This window comes from Antedon bifida, chromosome 11 (genome assembly GCF_963402885.1).
Source record: "Antedon bifida chromosome 11, ecAntBifi1.1, whole genome shotgun sequence".
Lineage (NCBI taxonomy): Eukaryota > Metazoa > Echinodermata > Crinoidea > Comatulida > Antedonidae > Antedon > Antedon bifida.
In genome coordinates, this window is record NC_136236.1 from 15,537,833 (window position 1) to 15,558,773 (window position 20,941).

General features: G+C 30.9%; 2 protein-coding genes and 1 long non-coding RNA gene across 6 annotated transcripts in view; 1 reads left to right on the top strand and 2 right to left on the bottom strand.

The window, feature by feature from the left end:
- The window catches only part of LOC144855428 (TBC1 domain family member 22B-like), a 33,916-nt gene extending 24,858 nt beyond the window's left edge, over nucleotides 1-9,058 (bottom strand). The window contains exons 1-6 of one of the 3 annotated variants that reach the window (XM_078713285.1): nucleotides 8,874-9,058; nucleotides 4,945-5,213; nucleotides 4,332-4,490; nucleotides 3,138-3,208; nucleotides 2,348-2,485; nucleotides 1,702-1,767 (exon numbers count right to left, since the gene is read on the bottom strand). In XM_078713285.1, coding sequence (XP_078569411.1) covers nucleotides 1,702-1,767; nucleotides 2,348-2,485; nucleotides 3,138-3,208; nucleotides 4,332-4,490; nucleotides 4,945-5,213; nucleotides 8,874-8,983 — 813 coding nt within the window. In that variant the 5' untranslated portion in view covers nucleotides 8,984-9,058. Of the gene's footprint in view, nucleotides 1-559; nucleotides 620-1,701; nucleotides 1,768-2,347; nucleotides 2,486-3,137; nucleotides 3,209-4,331; nucleotides 4,491-4,944; nucleotides 5,214-8,873 lie in introns of all 3 variants that reach the window. The other 2 variants (XM_078713287.1, XM_078713286.1) reach the window with 2 other exon arrangements.
- A 263-nt stretch (nucleotides 9,059-9,321) lies between these two features.
- LOC144856062 (ceramide kinase-like) lies at nucleotides 9,322-20,012 on the top strand. 2 transcript variants are annotated; one of them, XM_078714037.1, is made up of 14 exons: nucleotides 9,322-9,606; nucleotides 11,298-11,381; nucleotides 12,072-12,167; nucleotides 12,967-13,086; nucleotides 13,290-13,418; nucleotides 13,679-13,742; nucleotides 14,477-14,622; nucleotides 15,250-15,324; nucleotides 15,566-15,718; nucleotides 15,997-16,102; nucleotides 16,401-16,504; nucleotides 16,622-16,824; nucleotides 16,962-17,197; nucleotides 17,471-20,012. In XM_078714037.1, exons 1-14 carry the CDS (start codon nucleotides 9,504-9,506, stop codon nucleotides 17,577-17,579), a joined length of 1,728 nt encoding a protein of 575 aa, XP_078570163.1. In that variant the 5' UTR covers nucleotides 9,322-9,503; the 3' UTR covers nucleotides 17,580-20,012. The 2 variants fall into 2 exon arrangements, with proteins under 2 accessions (XP_078570163.1, XP_078570164.1); XM_078714038.1 differs by lacking the exon at nucleotides 11,298-11,381 and having other exon boundaries at nucleotides 9,328-9,606.
- On the bottom strand, nucleotides 12,900-17,538 carry LOC144856063 (uncharacterized). The gene is made up of 4 exons (XR_013614903.1): nucleotides 17,397-17,538; nucleotides 15,557-15,723; nucleotides 14,825-14,893; nucleotides 12,900-12,972 (listed from the first exon to the last, which is right to left on the bottom strand). It is a non-coding gene; the product is annotated as an uncharacterized LOC144856063 (long non-coding RNA).
- Nucleotides 20,013-20,941: the final 929 nt, after the last annotated feature.

Consider the following 20,941-nt stretch of genomic DNA (forward strand, 5'->3'; position numbering starts at 1 on the left):
TAATTGAGGGAAGTAACAAAATGTGAATTTATAAAAATGTGTGTGGTGAATAATGAAAGAAAATTAACAAAAAATGTAGTGATGATAAGATCATGGAGCATAAATGACAACAGTGACAAACAATATTACGAGCACAATATAAATGACATTAATTTAGCTTCTTTCATATTTTTTGCATATTAAATATCTTATAATATTAATTTAGTAAAATTAATTTGGAAATAGAAAATATCAAATATTTTGAAAAAGATATAAATAAATAAGTTTGTGGGAATTTATTTTAGAAATTTTATTTAATCTCAACAAATTGGTAGGAATTTTCAATGGCTATTTACTTTACAATTCAATAACCTAATTAATTTTGTTTTTGGCTTATTTTGGCAATATTGCTTACTGCAATAATAAATTTACAATAGGAACTAAATTACAAACAAAAAATGAACTCAACAAAATATTATTACAAAAATGATTTTAACAGATATGAATTGATTTGAAGATGGATGCTAAGCAACCCTTTCTCCTCCTCATAGACAGTACCACAACAGGACGGATAAATTACCTCTTGAACAATTACTTCACGTAACAGCGGATGCGGCATTCGGGGTATATCTTTCTGAATCTGTGAAAACAGCACCACCAAACAAAAATAAAAGAAAATGCTCTATTTGTAGAATATACAATATATTTGAAAAATCTAGGGTATAGATTTACCATATCTCCATGACAAAATTGCTAAAGTAAAGACATTTTTTTTTAAAACTGTACAACATCTAAGCCCAAAAAAAAAATAAAAATAAGAAATATAAAAAAGAAATGAAAACAGACACTTTAGGTTGGTATGCTGGAATAATATGTGAAAGTTTACAGTTTTTTTATAACATTAACCAAAATTGAAAATACTGTAAAATACAGAATGTAGAATTCCTTCTTTTTATGAAAATCGATATATATGGCCTGATGTGTACATATAGATAAGTGAAAATAATTTAATCTCAACGATTATAGACAACGTCTTATATAAGTCAAAGATGCTCTCCAGGTAAAATGCCATCCTGAGATGGTAAGGCGTCGTCTTGTAGTAATTAGTCAGTAAAGTTGTTTTTTTTTTTAATTTATATGTAATTTTACTTTCTATGGACCAGAGATTCGAAAATAAAAGATTAAATGAATGAATTAAAACATGAAACCTGGTCACATTTAAGTCCAAGGATTATTTTGCATGAAAACTATCTGAAATTTGAGAGTTGAAGACAATTTAATAGTTTGCATAAGAAATGTTGTCTTAAGTCTTTGAAAAATGAGAAAAGGCTATGTAGTTGAAAGTTGTGAATGAAAGTCCCCAGGAAAGTATTTAGAAGTTGGTTAAAATTACAACATTACAGTATTTTGAAAACATACCAAGGAAAGGGGATCCTAAAGGTAATTTACTAAGAAGCAAGAAAAAATAAAAAGTTTAGCAAGTAAAGTAGAAGTAAGTAAGTAAAGAAGTAACATTGAAAAAGAAAGCGCATTTTAAAAATATTCAATTTTGATTTTTTGTGCAAAATATATACAAATATTTTATTGGTATAAAGAAAATCATTGAAAAATTTAGGTAAACTAAAAATAAAAATATTTATTTTCAGCATTTAAAATAGCAGCTTTGTCGTGGAGAAACAGTTTAATCAACCCTGTGATGATAGACTCTATCCAGACACTTACCTGCTGAACTAACTCTTGCTGGAACAAGGGAATGAGGGGATTGGTCCTTGGAATATCAATGTGTATCTGCACGGAGGCCAACATCACAAATAATTTAGAAAAATAATCAAACAACATATTTGTATTTGTCTAAGCCTAACATTTACATTTAACTTTGTTTCAAGAAAAAATACTTTAAGTAAAAATTATTTAGTGAAAAAGTTCAACAGTAAAACTCTTTCTTTAGGACATGCCTCACTATTCAGAGGACACTCCTTTTAAGAGGACACTTTGTTGGGACCCAACGATAATCCTCTAAATAGGGGTTCTACTATATTATTAAAAAAATCATAATAAATATTGTTTAATCTTTCTACTTTTTAATTACCTCCACCAGAATGACGAGAGGTTACGTAGTCGAGCGAGTGTGTTTGTTAGCAGGATTACAAATCAATCAAATGGATCAAAAAATAATTGCTGATTTTCATAAGATTTTAAAGGATGGTTTCATAGCTGAATGGGAACACGTCATTAAATTTTCATATGCCTTTTGCACTCTCGGAGTGCCCTTTTTCTTTAATAAATAAATTTTCACATATTAATATTAATAAATTTAAAATACATTCAACAAGAGGAACCGATACCAAAATGATAATTCGCATCTTACTGTAATTACCTGTCGAAACATTTCTTCATTGTGAGGTTCTGTTTTTGTGTGATAGTACTGCTCGATAAAATTAAAATATTCTTTTCGTTTTCGGTCTAAAGTAATATCTCGTCTATCGATATTTGCTGGTAGGTATCCCTAAATATTTTAGAAAAAATGAGAAAAGAATTAAAGAACAATTAGAAGAATAAACTACAAATTCAAGGATGTAAATGTGATGTAATGTAAAGTTATTCCACCCAGCCTACAGTAGAGGTTATTTTACAATACAACTCGTCTAAGAAATAGTACACCTATCAAAATACTCTCTGGCTACATCCTGAATTAAGAAACTTCATCCATTCTAATGAGTAAGTTGAGGATGTATGTATGTACTAATTGCCCTTTTCTAATACATGCATCATAGATTCAAAACCAATATTTTAAAAACAAGCAGACAATGTAACATCAATGTCATCTGAAAATGAGATTCCCAAATCCCAAAGGAATCAGACAAACTTTGACATATTGTTTGTTAAGCTCTGTCTACACTATCAAATTATTTTGACAACAAAAGTGTGATGTGCCCAAATGTGGTAGTGATATGCTCAAATATGGTAGTGATATGACATCGTCATGTCCATATATGGACACGTTACATTTTTTTAAATAATTGCAAATTTTAAAATTCTGTTTTTCGAATATATTTTTAATAAATTTAGGACCATTTGGTTTTTGGGAGATTTTCCCGATTTTTAGGAGAGTTGACTCTATCATCATTATTTATTGTATACAAAGATATTATATTTACAAGTAAAATTTTCCAAGTCATTGGTCTCACATGCGTTGGTATTCCTTTCCAGCTGAGTTTTCTTAATTCCTCTGAAATAATAAAAAATATACAATGACCTTATTATTTGGTGATCATGTGAGGACACACAATCAGCAGTGCAACATTACAGGAGAGATAGAAAGGCATTCTTAAGCCTTGTCTACACTATCAAACTAGTTTGACAAAAAAAGTGTGATGTGCCCAAATATAGTTGTGATATTCCGAAATATGAGAGTGATATGACATCATCATGTCCATATATGGGCACATCACATTTTTTCCTCACATTTTGATAGTGTAATACTAACTAATGATATAGGATATACAGGGGTGTAGTTAGATAAGTCTAGGGAGTGAGTGTCAAATTTTAGTACTATCAAGAATCTATATTTTTGTTGGGTAGGTACTTAATTACCGTAGTAATTTTATTATCAGTGATAACATATTTACAGATAAAAGCAGCTAACTGCATAAATTCTCATAAAAATAAATAAATAAATAAAACAAAAAATTATCTTTTATTATCGATACATATGCAAGATTTTATTAATTGTTTGGCTGACTGGTTAGGTAAAATCCCTGCCCAGCATAATTATAAAATTGGCTCTAAGAATAGCATTTCAATCTGGATTATTTTTTATTTTCAGTCTTTAGATTGAATTAAAATGGAATTAGGAAAGTAAAGCTATGGCAATCTATTCCCAATGCTCAATATTAGCAATCATTTCAAGTGAAGTGCTTGTCAGTGATTGGCTAAACTCTACAATGGTTCAGATTATAATATTTTACAGCTATTATAATGATTGATGTCTCTTTGGAGAATTCCTTATAATAAATTTAGATTATTGTATTAAATACTGCTGCATGAATTTACTATGGTAATTTAATATTATCATATATATTCACAAAGTAATAGTAGCTAGTAGCAATAGGTAATTTGTTGGTACTAGAGAAATTAATAAGTACAAATTATTTTGTGTGCTATGCAAATTTAAAGGGTGACACTACCACATTGACTTTTTGGCCATTCAGTAGCACATGAATGACACGACAGGCCATGCAGCAGCCAATGAACGGCCCAAAATGCCGTTCAGAAGCCACATCTCAATCAAAAGATGGTAACATTGTAATATTAAACCAATACAAAAATGTATTTCTGTAAGTATTACCAACCTAAATCTGTGTTTGGACCTGATAATAATAGACCAAACTTATGTTGCCGTGACAATTCGACGTCTGCTACTGGTTCCGACGATATCCTGATAGGGCTTGTTGGTCTGGGTTCATTTATTATTGCTACATCTGTCAGTGTTTCTGAACTTGCTGAAGGATCTGATGGCGGTGAAAAAAGAATTTATTATTAGAAAACTGAAGTTGGTGGTAAGATAAAAGGCGAGTTGGAAAGAGTGAGTCACCAAGTGGTTTAGACAGTGGAACCGTAATGACGTAGCCAAGGGTTCAAGTTTCACTTGCTCCATGGTTCTGGTGGTAGAACAGGTGATGTACCCAAGTATAGTACTAGTAATATGCCCAAATATGGTAGTGATATGACATCATCATGTACATATATGGGCACATCACATTTTTCATAAAGTTTAGTAAGTCTGTAGACAGAGCGTTAGACAGTGATATCAATATTTATGATTGATGGTTGACGATAACGTACAGTGTATTGTATTTTAGTCTTTTCTTAATTTTTAAATTACAACAAACCAGAATAACAAAATATAAAAAGTTATGTAAAGTACAGCTAAAATTTAATTAGTAATCTATAAAGAATCCTGACCTTTGATTTTTGCATCATTTTGCCCGGTATCATGAACACTTTCATTAAGCTCTTGCTGAATTGCTAATTGTTCTCGTTCCTGCAATTTACTTAGAGCCATAGCGTTCAACTCTTCCTCATCAACGTCCCACGCATCATTCATTCTATAATCGAAATCTGCAAACGTATCTTTCTTCTTTTTGTTGCCTTTTGTTGACGTATGATCCCGTAACCGAGTCTGAGCTGCTATCTCTTCAGTGCCGTACTTCGCACTGTACACTGGACGCATGCTAAAAACATAGAATTTATCACTGTTAGAACATGTAACGCTTGACTGGTTCATGCATAGACTATTGGTCTCAATGGTTCAATTATATCTTGATGATTGTGACCGATTTACTAAAGTTGAGGATTATAATGGCATTGCTTTTGGGATGTTTAAGTGCTTTCCAATGAGATATAAGAGAGAATTTGCATATTAAAATACAAATACATAAAATATAAAAAAAATCAATAACAAAAATGGTTTTAACTGTAATTACTAAAAACTATTTAGTATTTTAACTATACTACATGTTTAAATATTTTTTAGAAAGGGGTTTGGGAAAGGGGGAAAGGGTGAAAGAGTGAGGGTGTTTATATTTCAAGCTATATTATACTACTGTAACTATTGTCATATCACACTTTATAACTTCTACAGTACAGTCATGATTTGTAAATAATTAATTACTTGCTACTACATTATTAATACACTACAGTGTTCATTAAAACAATGTTTTTAAAATAGTGTAAAGATATAATAATTAATATGCAATTTTAAAGAATTCTTTGTTAAACAATGTTAGTCTAATACAATAACTTCTCTGGTTATTACGGTAATATTACTTCTTGACTTTTTGTTATCAAAAACAAAATTTGAAAAGCGCCAAACATTTGAAATATTAGTTAAACCAAAAATACAGTGAAGTTTAATAAACATAAAAAAAAACCTGTATTCCGTAAATCATGCAGTACCACCTCTCATGATGCACTTTACATAATGTGTTATTTTGTTAACACTTCATTACATAACAAATAGGAATTTAACTTCCCAGTCTAAGTATATAAATAAAATATAGTAGTTCATTTTCAGTAAAAGTTGTCACCAATATAGTGTGAAAGTGCAATTAGCATAATAAATAACTATAGGTTAATTCTGTACATTCATGGGGGTCTTGCAGGGTACTAAAGTAACAACATTGTACTATAACTTTTACTACTTCTTTTGAACTATAAGATTTGTTGTATGATTGGTGTGTATTCATGCGAAACATGCACTATGGAGTTGAACCAGGTAACTGTAGTATAGCGCAAATGTGGGAACAGTGCATTATGGTTAGAAGAATTCTAGAAAAGGGAATTAGAAACCAACCCTGTTCAAAATTAAATGTCAAAGTCAAATTAAAAAATATAAATCCAAATTAAATATTCTTAAATTCAATTAAAAAGTAAAGCAAATTCATAAATTCAACATACACTTCACTTCCATCCAAATGAAATGCGCTGAACATAAAAAAATAATAATTTCAATCATGAAATAAACAACTTAAATAAAGTCAAAATGTTAATATTAACAAATATATGGCATAATTAATTGGAAAAATCTAAAACATACAGTAATTGTATGAGGCTAGGATAGTTGCACTGGGGTAAACTAATTGGGATGGCATTATACAAACTACAAACTAGATATTTGTCTTATACTGTATGGTACAAAATAGAAAAGTATACATACTCTGTAAAACAATGAGGAAGTATGAAACATTAAAACACAATCAAATATAGATCTATGGTAGACATATAATATTATTATTAATAACACAATACTTCCTACTTCCTATAATGTAATTTTAGTATTTCTACTATACACAGTACATCAGAACATCAGAACATTATACCAGTGCATGGAGAAGCTTTCAAATTATTAAAGAGCTATTATAGGCTACACAATAAAAAGAAGTTTTATCTTTTATCTTTGGGAGATGACAAACATTTGCATGGGATTTCTGAATCTTAAAAAGCAATCAAAACTGTGTATAGGCGTTTTGTTGTATGCATTAAATCTTTCTGTGGAATGTACTTAAATTAATTAAAATGTTAGCATTACAAAAATATTGAGGAAAAAAAACAACATTTGTATATTTTTTTAAATTGCATCAAATTGGTCAACGTTTTACAAAAAATAATCAATATTAATATTTTCCAATCAAATTTTTTTTTTCAGGGGATAAATAAACTCTGCAAACATTATTCTATAAGAGGACAGGTCATTGTTTACTTCCCCTAACCGTCCTAATTCCATAGGCAGCACAGAAATTCTGTATTTAAATCCCAATTTAGAACAGCAGTCTCGACCTTTCCATGCTAATATATTTAATTTACATACACACCAACACTCCTGTTTTGGCTGGGGACTCCTGTATTTTAAACTCGTCTCCCTGCCTAACATGCTTTTTCTCCCGGATTACAAAGATAACTGAATTTTCGTAACTATGGACGAATGAACTAGACGCAACACAATTGCCAACATTGAATTATAATTCCTTTACTTCTAATTTGGCTATCAACATATCGGATTATAATACTACTACTACTGTATGTAATGAAATAATATTTGAGATTGAGTGCATGTTTTAAACGCTTTATGTAACGTCCACCAACCACATGAGCTTGCTCTATTAATACAGCATCGATGTTGTTGCCCGTTATTAAACTTCTGGATTCAACATTACTAGGTCTAGCCCCGGGGCTGAGTCACAGAATCAGCGCACACATCCATGCAGCCTGGCGCCGCCGATAGGCATTCTCTACAGACGCGATATGAAAAAAAATCCAAAGTCCTTATAGGTTATACGATGACGTCACACACGTCCCAGCACCCCATTGGCTGATTATGACGTAATGCAATTTTACCGTACATTTAGCAAACGGAAGTTAGGATACGGTACCGTATCTTTAGCCACAGGACAGCGTTTATTTTTTAGGGTCTAAAATAAAATTATATTTAGCCTAGCCTCTAGGCCTAATTTAAAGCCCCATTCCCTACGTTTTTTAGATCTAATTTAAGATCACAAACTATATTTAATGTAAAAATAATACTATATGGTCCTATTGCGATAACTTTTTTCGTCTTTAAACGGTTAAAAATGTGAAAAATAAGTCGATTCTAATAATTATAGCGGCCCGCTATAAATCCCAAAATGCATTGCGCGCGGATTGATATTTTTGTTTTTCACCTGTAATTCGCCCACTTTTCGATCGATCGTGAGGCCAAAACAAATGGAAGACTCCTAACTTTTCAGAGAAAATACCGGGTTTTCCCCAATTTGTATCAACGGAGTCTGGCAAAAATAGAAAGACAATTAATGCAGCAACTATACAACATCAGGCTAGGTATATAGCTCGCGTACGATGTTCGTACGTTACCGATGTTTACCAGCTAGGCCTACAAAACTAAGCCTAGCTAGGCTAGGCCTAAGACCGTCCACGAGAGGTCGATCGCCGCGAGCTACTTAGGTAGTGCATTGTTTCTCACTTTTTATCATAATTTACCATAAAACGTACATTTAAGACAAGAAATGACATGGTTGAATGTTTTTAAAGTGATATATATGTATTATTTTCCAAAAAACGTCCAAAATTGCAGGGAAGGGGTCTTTAAAAAAATTAAAAACATGGTGCAAACAAAACAAATAGGCTAATTAATTAGGCCTATCCTAGGCCTAGCCTACACAGACAGCCATGACAATATATCTATTTATTTGTATTCATTTGAATTACTCATTGAGGGAAATAAATTTTGTAAGCTAGGCCTAAGGACGTCATGGCGGTCAACCGCTGAGCTTCATCGGGTTATAAGGCCTCTCGATCCCTTCGAAAAAATCTTCTGTGAGGGGGTGGGGTGGGCTTACCTTCCTGGAACTTTATCAGCTCCTTTCTTCCAATACGTCCCCTTTTTCGGTGCACTTGTACTGCCAAACCCTCCACCTATTGTAGTTGTTCTTTTTTCTGAATTTGCCATATCGAAAAACTTAGCAGAAAGACTTAAAACAGACTTTTAACTTGGAACTTTAATGTTTAGTTTCTGAAACTCAGATCCGCCATACTGATTACGTCGCACAAGGCTACCTAACTTACTAAAATTATGCCTCAACGTTTGTAATGTTGTAAACAATATTGATAATGTAATTCAATCCTAGATTCTTACAAATACGTAATTGAGGCCTAAAATTATCTATTTGTGTTGTTTAAAATTAATAAACTGTCAAATAATATGATTTTAATTATCAAAAATATGTATCAATAGAAGCCTAGGGTGTCACTAATTGATTGCCGATCAGACGTTTTGATTGGCTGTCTAGTAATCAACAAAACAAAACAAACACAGTATGTAAAGATAATTCACGAAGAACAGAACCGATTGCAGGAGTCTCTCTAAAAAAGTGAATTTTGATTAAAATAATAGATTGGCAACGTTAGAAATATGTATATTGAAAAGCAATAAAGTTAAGGAGACAATATGATGGGTGTTTTCTATCGATATGGCACTAGAAACACTATCCGCAGTCCTGGAAATTGACGATCAACCATACGAAGTCTGCTTAAATTCCACAGTGCTAACGTGGGATAAAGTGGCTCTACGACGTAAGTTCTTATACTAAAAACAGAGGCCTAGTATGTTGTATCTAAAATTGTGTATATTAAGCCTAGGCCCATGTATAGTGTTTGCTAAATTGTTGAGAAAACTTATGTTTGCATCTATCTAGCAGGCCTACATCATGATGATGTTTATCTGAAAGGATGATGGGAAACGCCTACTTTTTCATTTTCTAGTCTATAGATAGAACTACTTATATTACATATGTTTGCACCTTTATATGTTATACTATTTACTGTAGATGAACACGCTTTAGCATGCGGCATAACTAGTTTGCCATTTTTTATCTAAAACGTTTCTCAAATTATTTACAAAATAAATTATACATAAAAATGGTGGTTAAGGTGAAATATTAATAATTATATTGTTACACCATCTATACACCTTATCGCATTTTTAAGTTGCATGAAGCAAAGAATAATGCTAAAATCTATTAGAAAAAACAATAAATGAATATAGAAAGTAGTGATTGCATGTGTAATAATAAATTTCGCACTAACTCCATACAGTAAAATAACCATTAATATACATATAAATCAAGTTCAAGTTCAAAAAACATTAATTTATTCAATAATGGCATATTATTGTACAGTATAACATAAAACAAATACTGTATGGCAAAAGTTCCTTTTATACTGTTAATTCACACTTGCATTCATAAAAAACAATGCTTTTGTTTTGGCTTCCTATTTCACACCTTCATTCAATAAGTAAAAATTGCTTGGCTATTTCTTAGAATTCCTACATTCATTTACATTACATCGCAATTTAAAAATTACTATTAGTATTATAACTGATAACACATATCATTTATTTTAATACTGTACTAATTTAATTAGTGTACTATATATGTTATATGAATATTATTATTATGACAGTTCTTCACATGGGACATTTTAATAATAAGATTTATACAGCGCACATATCCACAAAAGTGCTCAAGGCGCTTGTGAAAACCATGAAACTAAATATTATTTTATTGCTTTTTATACAGCATAAAATGTTTTAATAAAAAAAAAGCATAAAATAGTTTTAATAATTTGCAAAATAGTAATAAAAGTACAGTATTCCAGATTACTCACAAGCCATTGAAAACCTTTGCTTTGTTTGCACAATAAATCACTCCTGAATGCATATCTAAGTGTCTTACCGGACTTCCTATAATTATATTCCTGTAATACAATTTCATCTCCTTTATTTCATCACAAACTTGCATACACAATTGTTTGACCTTCCACTATACAATAATTGAGCTATAAAACAGTCATTAAATGGTTAAAAAGTGTACACTTAAACTGAGATTGCAATAAGACAGTGTATACATATATTTTAAGTACTCTCACTTGCACTGATAAAGGTCTAGTGTTGCCCAAAAGCTCTGCAAATTTATCTGGCTGTTTATCGTTTTAGCTTTTTGCTTATTTTATATCTCCATTGAGATCCAGCCACTGATACCCATGTCAGCATTGTTATTTTTTCAGTAATTTGCCTTTCAATTTTATCTTAACATTTACTAAAGTACTATACCAGTATAATCGTTGCTATTAATTAACATAATCTAATTAATGCAAGATATTTTTTTATCATTATCAATAAAAAAAAAAATTGCCATTCGTAATATATTATAGATTAAAATAATAATTTTCAAACTGATTCTCATGTTTGGTTGTTAAATTAGGAACAGAAAAAAGGCGTGAATTTTCTTTGGATTTGCCAGAGCAGAATTTATACGAAAATTTTGACTTTGAATACTGTATCCATGGTAATGTTAATATTTTATTAGTTAAAAGAATGTATCCACTTAGACCAGTATAATTAATTATAATAAAAGCAATATTACAACAGGCATATCATTAGGCATACTGGAGGGTTTTTGCCAACATTATGAATTTTATCCATTTAAATTTATTTCTAAATTTTTATTCTCTTTAAAATAAATTTAAAAACTTAATTATTGAACATACTGTAAGCCAAAAATAGGTCTTCAACGTAGTTATTTTATACCAATTCACTTGAAAGAATGTTAAAATATCCTGTATTAAATCAACCATACTGTATTATGTTGTGCTCGTCTTTTATATTATTCCATATAGCGCACTTTTAATGTGTTGACAAACCATATGGTGTTTATGTTGTTATTTAAATTTAATCATTGTATTTCGCTTGCCAATTTTGTGAGTGTGAGGCCTTTATCGGGTTGAGGCCTTTATCGGGTTGAGGCCTAGGGTTTTTTAATATTAAACAATTAATTTACATTTCTTATGGCATATACACAACACTTAAAAGTGTTACTTTAGGTAGCAGCTATGATTGGCTTATCAAGGTCATTGGTTAGGTTGATGGTGTCAAATCTACTCGCCGATACTTTAATTAACAGAGACAACAATGTTTTTATAATCTTCAGCTGCTCATGTTATCTTTCGTCAAATTCAACAGCTATTTCATTTTGCAGATCGATCCATCAATCGAGCAAAGCTTACCGAAATAGTCGCAATAAAAGCAGGACCAACAGACAAACCTTCTCAATCAAACAATAGAGAATTTACAGGTCTGTTTTCTTATTTTACTAAAATTAATATTAAATTCTTATTAACTGAGTTTAGATGTACAGTAGCAGTGTGTTTGCAATAGGATGCAAAATTACAGTAGTCAAAATATAATTACGGTGATATACAGTACTTTGAGATTATTTACTGTTATTAAAGGACCTTTGACCTTGTACCATATTGGGAACTGGTACATCAGGAAAGGTGGAAACCACAATTATTATACTAATCTGGACTTATGAACAGGATCTCATATTCTATGTCTATTGTACTGTATAATATATTTATGTATGTAGTAATGTGCTTTAGGCAATAAGGTTAATTTTCTTCCAGTTGTTCAAGGACACTTTTGACAATTCATGGATATATGAACTGAACAAATTATTTACTATCTAATTATATAGTTGAATGTTTCACTTTGGTACAGAATTCTTAGACACATTAAGACTATATCTAATTCTAATGAATAAATAAATTAATTTGTTTTTTGCTTCGAGAATAGGAAATTAATTTTTCAAAAAGCCTGATGAAAAATGTATTTCATACAAAGTTATATTACAATATGAATTTGTAATCATGTGGGGTATAGTGTGAATTAGATCAAGGAAATCTAATGATCATCAGGATGATGAGCTCTGAGATCAAAGGGTTTATCTGTGGCTGCGACATAAGATCAAAGGACTAACAGAGTTCATATCAAGGCAAGCTATTGCCTTGATTAGATTGTGAAACATGTGATATGCAAAAATACTGTACCTTTTGTCAATAGAAAACAAATGTTACCATCTCTTCCAATTTTAGTTTATTCTGTGAAGAGAAAAAAAGGAAACAAATGGAGGTTACATTCAGAAACATTTGTGTGTCCTGACATAGCAACAAGAGATAGATGGATGAAACAGATACAGACATCAATTGAAACTGGCAAGTTGTTTACAATTTCAATTAAAAAACTAATAGAAACCAAATATTAAAAAACAAGAAGAAAGCGAAAGTCTGGTTAACTTTATTACAATATTGCATGACAAAGTAAATATTGGTTGTGCGTCATAAAAAACATTGTTCTCAAAATGGAGATTATTAATTTTATAATAAGGGCTTTGTAATGAGATTTACTTTTACTTTAGGGCCAGTGAGACCACAACGGATATTCGTGATCGTTAATCCTTATGGTGGGAAAGGGAAAGCCCCTAAAATATACCAGAAGAAGGTCGCACCTTTATTTGAGCTTGCAGGTATTAGTACTGAAGTTATAGGTGAGTCCTTATTTATTGTTCTTCTGAAATATTTGACAGTAAATGTACAAAGCATAGTGTTACACTGGTTACAACAGCGTTTACCTGTTTATATATACACGGTTGTGATAAAATGATAAAGAAATCATTATGTATAATTAACATTACTTCTGATAGCACAATATACATTCAGTTATCAACTTTGAGTTCATTACATCCATTTAGCATGAATGATTGTATTAAATGAAACCATTTATCAACACAATCTGATCTCCTTTCAGAGACTACACATGCTAACCATGCATGGCAACTAATGCTAGACAAAGATTTCAATGGCGTTGATGGGTAAGATAATTGTTCCACTCCCTAAGTCTTTGTATAACACCTTGTGTAAATGTTTGTTCTCTAAAGAAGTATTTATACTGAACACTCAGGATCATAGCAGTTGATAAAACCAGATTTAAAACAAAATCTAAATATATTTTTCATTCGTCTAAAGATGAGAAAATAAAGTTTGAAATATAGAATTTTAAAGGTTTGCCTCACTTTTTTCTGGACTTATTGACATATTAAGAGATGTTTTATGTAAATGGGATATTTAAAAAGATACATGTTCTTCATTGAAGAAACAATATTGACTGAATCTTGGTTACCCACAAGTAGTCGACTGATCGACAACATGTAATAGAAAATTTCAATCAATCCTGTTTTAGCCTTAGGTGATTCAGCACATTTACATTACAAAATGTGAACATTGTGTAGAGTATTAGGTCGCAATGTTTTTCTAAGAATCTTTATCCAAATAGAACAGGATAATTGTTGTTTCTAATTTATTGACTACATTGCTAATTTATTTTGACAAGCTAAACATCGCCCAGACAATGTTGCTAGATGTTGTAATAAATTTATGCAGTGGCAAAATGTCATAACAAACTAAATTATTAATAATTTTTTAATTATTCATTACAGTATCTAAATAAAGTGTTCTTCTCCAAATTGGATTTTGTAAAAAACAATTTAACCTATACAGGTGTATACTGTATATTAAAAATAATAATTTGGAAGTACTTTCCTTTCAGAATTGTGTGCGTTGGCGGGGATGGTACATTTGCTGAAGTTGTCAATGGGTTGATACTCAAAACACAAAAGGATGCTGGGATTGATATCAATGACCAAGGGTCAAAGTTGATTCCGCCCAAACTGAAGATTGGAATCATCCCAGCAGGTATAAATACACCACATTATGTCCATATATGGGCACATCACATTTTTTTGTCACATAAAGTTTGAGAGTGTAGACAGAGCTTAAGTTTAGTTGTCACATACTGCACTGTAAAACCTTGATATTAATGTATTCTAGTAATTACAAATACTCATTTTATTTTTAAAAGAAGTCCCAAGTTGTAAATGTATAAATAAAAGCCTACCTGTAGAAGAAGTCATTGACGTGCCACAGCACAAGATGGATTCCTATCAGCTTGGTTGGTTGGTTATACCTTTAAAAAAAATAATTTAAAATTTTTAAACAAATCTTATATTTTCAGCTAATAAACATTTTGCAAGCCAAACTGGTAAACTAAAATAAAAGAATTTTTCTTTATTTTTTAATTTATTGGTGATTATTCTATTAAATGTTTATTTGAGCAATTTTTGTGTTTGTTTTATTCATATTTTTCATGGGTTTTAGTTTTTTTTTTAAATCTATAAAAGTGTTAACATTTCAAATATGTTTTGGTGGCAGCATTTTAAAAGTACATACATCTTATTCTTATTTTTGTTTTTTTAAATATTAATTAATTCATTTTAATTACATTTGTTCTTACTGTATGCATTATTTATTTGTCTTTTTTAGGCTCTACAGATGTTGTTGTTTATGACACTACAGGGTACAATGACCCTGTGACATCAGCACTTCAAATTATACTTGGTAAGTGTTATCATATCACTAATTCACAAGGACGTTTTTGTTAATACATTTTTCTGTTAATTTCTCTCTCATTAGAAATTACTACTTTCTTCAGAATGAAATATATTAAAACATCTACCACTAAACTTGGATCTAAAGCCCGGTGTACACTATCAAACTAGTTTGACAAAAAAGTGTGCCCAAATATGGTAGTGATATTCTCAATATGGTAGTGATATGACATCTTAATTACCTTTTCTAGGAGAGACTCTTGGAATGGATGTCTGTTCTGTGTTTCATGATAATGAGTTGATGCGATACACAGTCTCGTTTCTTGGCTATGGGTTCTTTGGTGATGTTGTGCGTGAAAGCGAGAACTACCGATGGGTCGGCCCAAAAAGATATGAATTAGCAGGTAGGCTGAAATGAAGAATAAAACTTTATTTTACAACTATTGATATCGACACTAATAAGTGTAAATCTCTGTCTAAACTATCAAACTTTATGTGACAAAAAATGTGCTGTGACCATATATGGACATGATGATGTCATATCACTACCATATATGGGCACATAACACTTGTCAAACTAGTTTGATAGTGTAGACAGAGCTTAAAAGAAGCATTTCACCAAATTTACTATAAAAAAACTGTTTGATTTGATTCTAAAAATGTCTTCTATTTTCATTAATAGGCGCCATGCAATTCATGGGGAACAAGTCATACCATGGAGAGGTGAAGTATGTACCAAATTCAGATGAAGGTCATTCACCTATGGACCAGAACCCTTGTGGAGCAAGGTACATTTGTAGTACAAACTATGTTAAGCATCAATGCTCCAATACATAAAAGCTGATTGAAAATAAATGCCGTTGACAAACACTGCTTGAGATTGTTTTGATTCATTATATCGTTGAGTTGGTTATTTATATGAAATGAAATATTTAAAAAACATTTATTGAACAAATTGAAAATGGATACTAAACAATAATTAAGGGAGGTGAGGAATAGAAATGAAGAAATTTAAATGTTAGTGTTGAAGTACATCAGAAATCTTGGAGGCTACTTTTTAATGCATATTTTGTTTTTAATTTACAGGTGCAATATATGTACTCGGAAGAAATCTATGTTAGATATAAATACGAATCAAAGGTCACAGCAAGCAGAGGGAGGAGTAGAAGAAATAGACCTTGATGAAACTGGTAAAAAAAATATTAGTTGGTTATATTTATAATGGCTCTTGTAGTCTGGTCATGTAGTGAAATTAAATGTTTAAAAAACCACAATGATTAAAACTTTGTAATTTTGTTAATATTTAGATCATGATAATTGGAGTAGCATCAAGGGAGAATTTATGTACGTGAATGCTGCCCTCGTGAGTGGCATGTGCGAAAAATCACCCACCGGCGTCTCGCCCGCAGCACATCTTGGTAACGGTTGTGTGGATTTAATTGTTGTTCGCAAATGTTCACGATTAAACTACCTCAGACATTTGATGCGGTTAAGTTCATCGGCCGACCATGTAAGAAAATAAGGTTTTCTTTTTAATATTAGCACAAATAATCATTTAATTAGATCTTGATTATGCCAATATAATCCTTGGTACCACAATAATACTGCTCAAAATATTTACAGTTTACTGTTTCTTATACATTTCAGTTTGATTTCAACTTCGTTGAGGTTCATCGTGTAAAGAAGTTCAAATTCCGACCTTTGACACCTGATGAGACATCAATCCCAGCTTATAGTGCTACAATGGATAGCCTAGACCTTGATAGTGGTTTATTTAGGAGGTCGTCAGGTAGCTACAACTTTCCACGTTCCACGAGTACGATCAGTTCAAGCTCTTGGAACATTGATGGAGAAATTGAGAGACTTCCTGCGATAGATGTTAAGTAAGTGAACTACTTCAGTGGAGGATCCAGGGTTTAGAAAAAAAGAGATGCGCTACGACTTGAGGGACCTCAGCACTATACTTGCATCTTCTCGCTCAATGGCATCGGTAAACCAAAATGCGCGTACACCCTATGAGCACCCTTAAGACTTTCGTACAAATTAAATAAACATTTAATACAACAAAATTAAAATTCTAACCTTTAAGTGCGTAGTCACCAAACTATTTTCTTTCCTTTATATTTATGTTGAGTTCTCTTCTTTTTTTTTTACAGTGTTCACTGTCAGCTGATCAATGTGTTCGCCAGAGGAATAGAACAATTTGAAGACAAAACATCTTGTAACTTCTGCTGCAAAGCAAATAAAAACAATACAGTCACTTAAACAGTGTTAGGAGTCTAAGTTATTACACTATAAAATGACAGTATTGAAACTAGTCACCTTGAGACAATAAATAACATTTCCATTATGTTCGGAAACCAGAAGATCAACTAAACTTCTTCAGATAAACTTGCGACCTGAAGATAAGTGACATTACATACTAACGATGTTGCAGTCTATTTCATTATTTTCAAGAATCGGCTGATGCTGTGCATAGCATATTGTTTGCTGAAATCTTGATACATACTAAAGCTCTGTCTACAATATCAAACTAGTTTGAAAAAAAAGTGTGATGTATCCAAATATGGTAGTGATATGACATCTTCATGTCCATATATAAGCACATCACATTTTTTGTCAAATAAAGTTTGATAGTGTAGACAAGGCTTTATTTGAAATGGTAATTTGTTCGTTATTTGCAGATACAAAAACAAAAGTATTGAATAAGATTTTGGGCTGAATTGTTTAAAAATGTGTGAATATATGTACAGTATATGAAGTACTATGTTTTTGATCATTGTTTATATTTTTAGAAGATATTTTCTTTAAATTATTATCAGATGCCTTTTATGAATAGAAATCAATGTAGATAAGTCTTTGAAATGAAAAAATTATTGTTATTTAAAAGTAAAACAAAGTATATTTAAATAGCTATAAGATTACTTTTTGGTAAAATTTATTGTAAATATATTTCTCTTTATATGGAATATTCTCACTACATGTATATATTCTCAACCCCTTGTGATAATTATTGTATTTGGGACATTTAAGCTTGTTTTATTTCCTAGAAAACACACTTTTTAAGATTCAATTTTCAATTTCAAATTTTGCTTCCAACCGCCTTAAAATGCATCAAATGAAACAAGTTTTTTCCAATCACAAATACGATTGTGAGTTTTGTTTTTAAAATTTTCAACAGATACTACTTAATTTTTTAATTGCTTAATAGGAAAATGTATTTTGTGAATCCCCTTAAACTTTTTAGAGAAAATCATGTATACGCCTAGCTAGAATATACGATACTTGATATTTTTCATAGTGTCGTACAGAGCTTTCAATGCAAAAAAATAAACAATGCTAAATTAATTTATTGCTGATGTTGTAGTGCAATAAATTATCCTGGTGTAGGAAACAATGCAACTACAAACTATTTCATTTGTTTGTAAAATAAATTATATATATATAGATTAAGATATGAATATAGGGAATTAATAGTATGGTGTAGCAGGTATATAACATATGTGTGTAGACTCAGGAAGGTTATAGATCAGTGTGTTTTGTTTGGGCTTCCTGTGGGGGAATTAGGAATTTTATATTAACATAGGCCTTTATGTTTGTACTTTATACTAATTAAGTACATTCAGAATACTTGCTTTAGAAATTATGTTCAATTGTTTTTTCAAATACTAATATTATGTTCTGCCTTGAGCGAGAAACTACCGAGTAAGAAAGTGCCTCTGTCATAATTAAGAAAATGCGTACCTACCAATCCCAGGTCCTGGGTTCATTAAGGTTCTGTTTTAAGGCCAGGAATTGTTCTCAAAATATTTGTTGAAAAAACTATCTTATCTGTATGCTTATTCTAACAACAGGATACTGAGCTCCGGAGGAGATCAAAGGGTCTATCTGTGGTTTTGACACGATCAGTTCCACGCCTCTTAACAGGCAATTGCGTGCCGCAGAGAATATGTACATAGAATAGTACTGTGTTGGTATTTGTCGCAGTCAGACATAAGATCAAAGGACTGTTACACCGTGGCAAGGGAAGCTCAGTGTCCTGTTGTTAAATTCCCTTGGTATAATTAATTGATCACATGAAAAGTTTGTGATTGAGGTTTTGTGTAGAAGTGAATTATGTCCAAAATTTGTACAGAAAACTACTAAATCTTGACAGTTTTATATTCACTATTGAAATATGAAAGGAAACATTCCAGGGGTGTGGTAGAAAAATATAATAAATTTTAAAATTGTTTTGTAAAATAGGTAATGGTTGATCTAATATAGTTGAAGCTTCTTTACAAAAAAAAACACCTTGGTTTATACAATAGGTGCACCTCACAAAATAATAAATTTAGAAATTAAGGTATAACAGATTAATATTTCCATGTCATACTTTTTAATTAACATTACTAATGTTACTTACTTCAATGTGTATGTCTGTAGAAGCTGGGCTTGAATTATAACAACTTGTAACAAACGCATTACATTATTTGATGTCTTGTTTCGAATAATTTCCCACCTGAAATTAAATAGTTAAGATTAAGAAGTTTAAATATTTCTACATCATTGTCTTTCTGTGTTTGTGGGTTTTGGTAAAATAAAATAAATATATGAAGATTGAGTTTATCTGCACCAATTGTAATGCAATTGTGACTACCCTTGTGTGTGGTGTTTGATGTGAATTATAAAACTATATTAAAAGTTTATGATTAAAAATCTAATGCGTGTGTGCTTTACTTCGTCTAATAAATGTTGTTTTTAAAAAGAAATATGATGTTTAAACTCATTATGAAAGTACCTTATTTTCTTTTATTTACACAAAACATAAACATTTTCAATAATTGAAACTGAATGGATTTTTAGTGGGATTTATTGAATCAAATAATTAGTACCTGGATGTGGTATTATCACTAGATCTGCAGTACAACAAAGACATTAAAGTACCATTGTGTTGTAGTTGTAATTGTTTGCCCTGTAAATAGAACCTGTGCCTTCAATCAAAAGAACCGTGGCAACTGACAACAACTAAATAGTATACTGCCCCCAAAGTAAAGCTCTTTTCAAGGTTAATGGAGCATGTTGGTGTCAAGTTGGGGATCTAAGATCAACAACACAACATAATATAATGTTTAGGTACCTTTACTCTAGACTACGCAAAGGAATTTAAGGTATATTGTCTTTTCTAAGTTTGAACTTTTCAACAATCTGCTTCAGATATAATATGATAATAATTGGATTGTGGACGAGACTTGGATCAAAGTTGGTATCTTTTATGTTATATAAACTTTATGATCAAATGTTTGTAGCTGGTTTCAGTAGGGAAATACATGGTAATAATTATATTGTTCCTTTAGGGACCGTGTCAAAATTATTGTACTGTGGTACTTGTTTGCCTCAAAACTACTACATTGAGACACACTTAAAATCATAAAATGTTAATGCAGTAAAAAATGCAGTAGAATAATTTTGACTTTTTTTTCATATGCATCCAAATGCTAGTAACTCGCCAATTACAGGAAACATCTTTAGCCTAAAAATTATATATATTGTTAAACTTCTTGTATTTTCCGATAAAACAGAGCAATATTGTGCAATAAAAAGCCTTTTTGTTGCTGTTACTACTATTCATTTATGAACAATTTATA

What these genes read in the sequence shown, in the direction of transcription:
- LOC144856062 (XM_078714037.1), top strand. Translation starts at nt 9,504, where the DNA reads ATGGCACTAGAAACACTATCCGCAGTCCTGGAAATTGACGATCAACCA. An exon ending in CTTTGAATACTGTATCCATG is followed by an intron (nt 11,382 to 12,071) that starts GTAATGTTAATA and finishes TTCATTTTGCAG; the next exon opens with ATCGATCCATCAATCGAGCA. An exon ending in AAACAATAGAGAATTTACAG is followed by an intron (nt 12,168 to 12,966) that starts GTCTGTTTTCTT and finishes TTCCAATTTTAG; the next exon opens with TTTATTCTGTGAAGAGAAAA.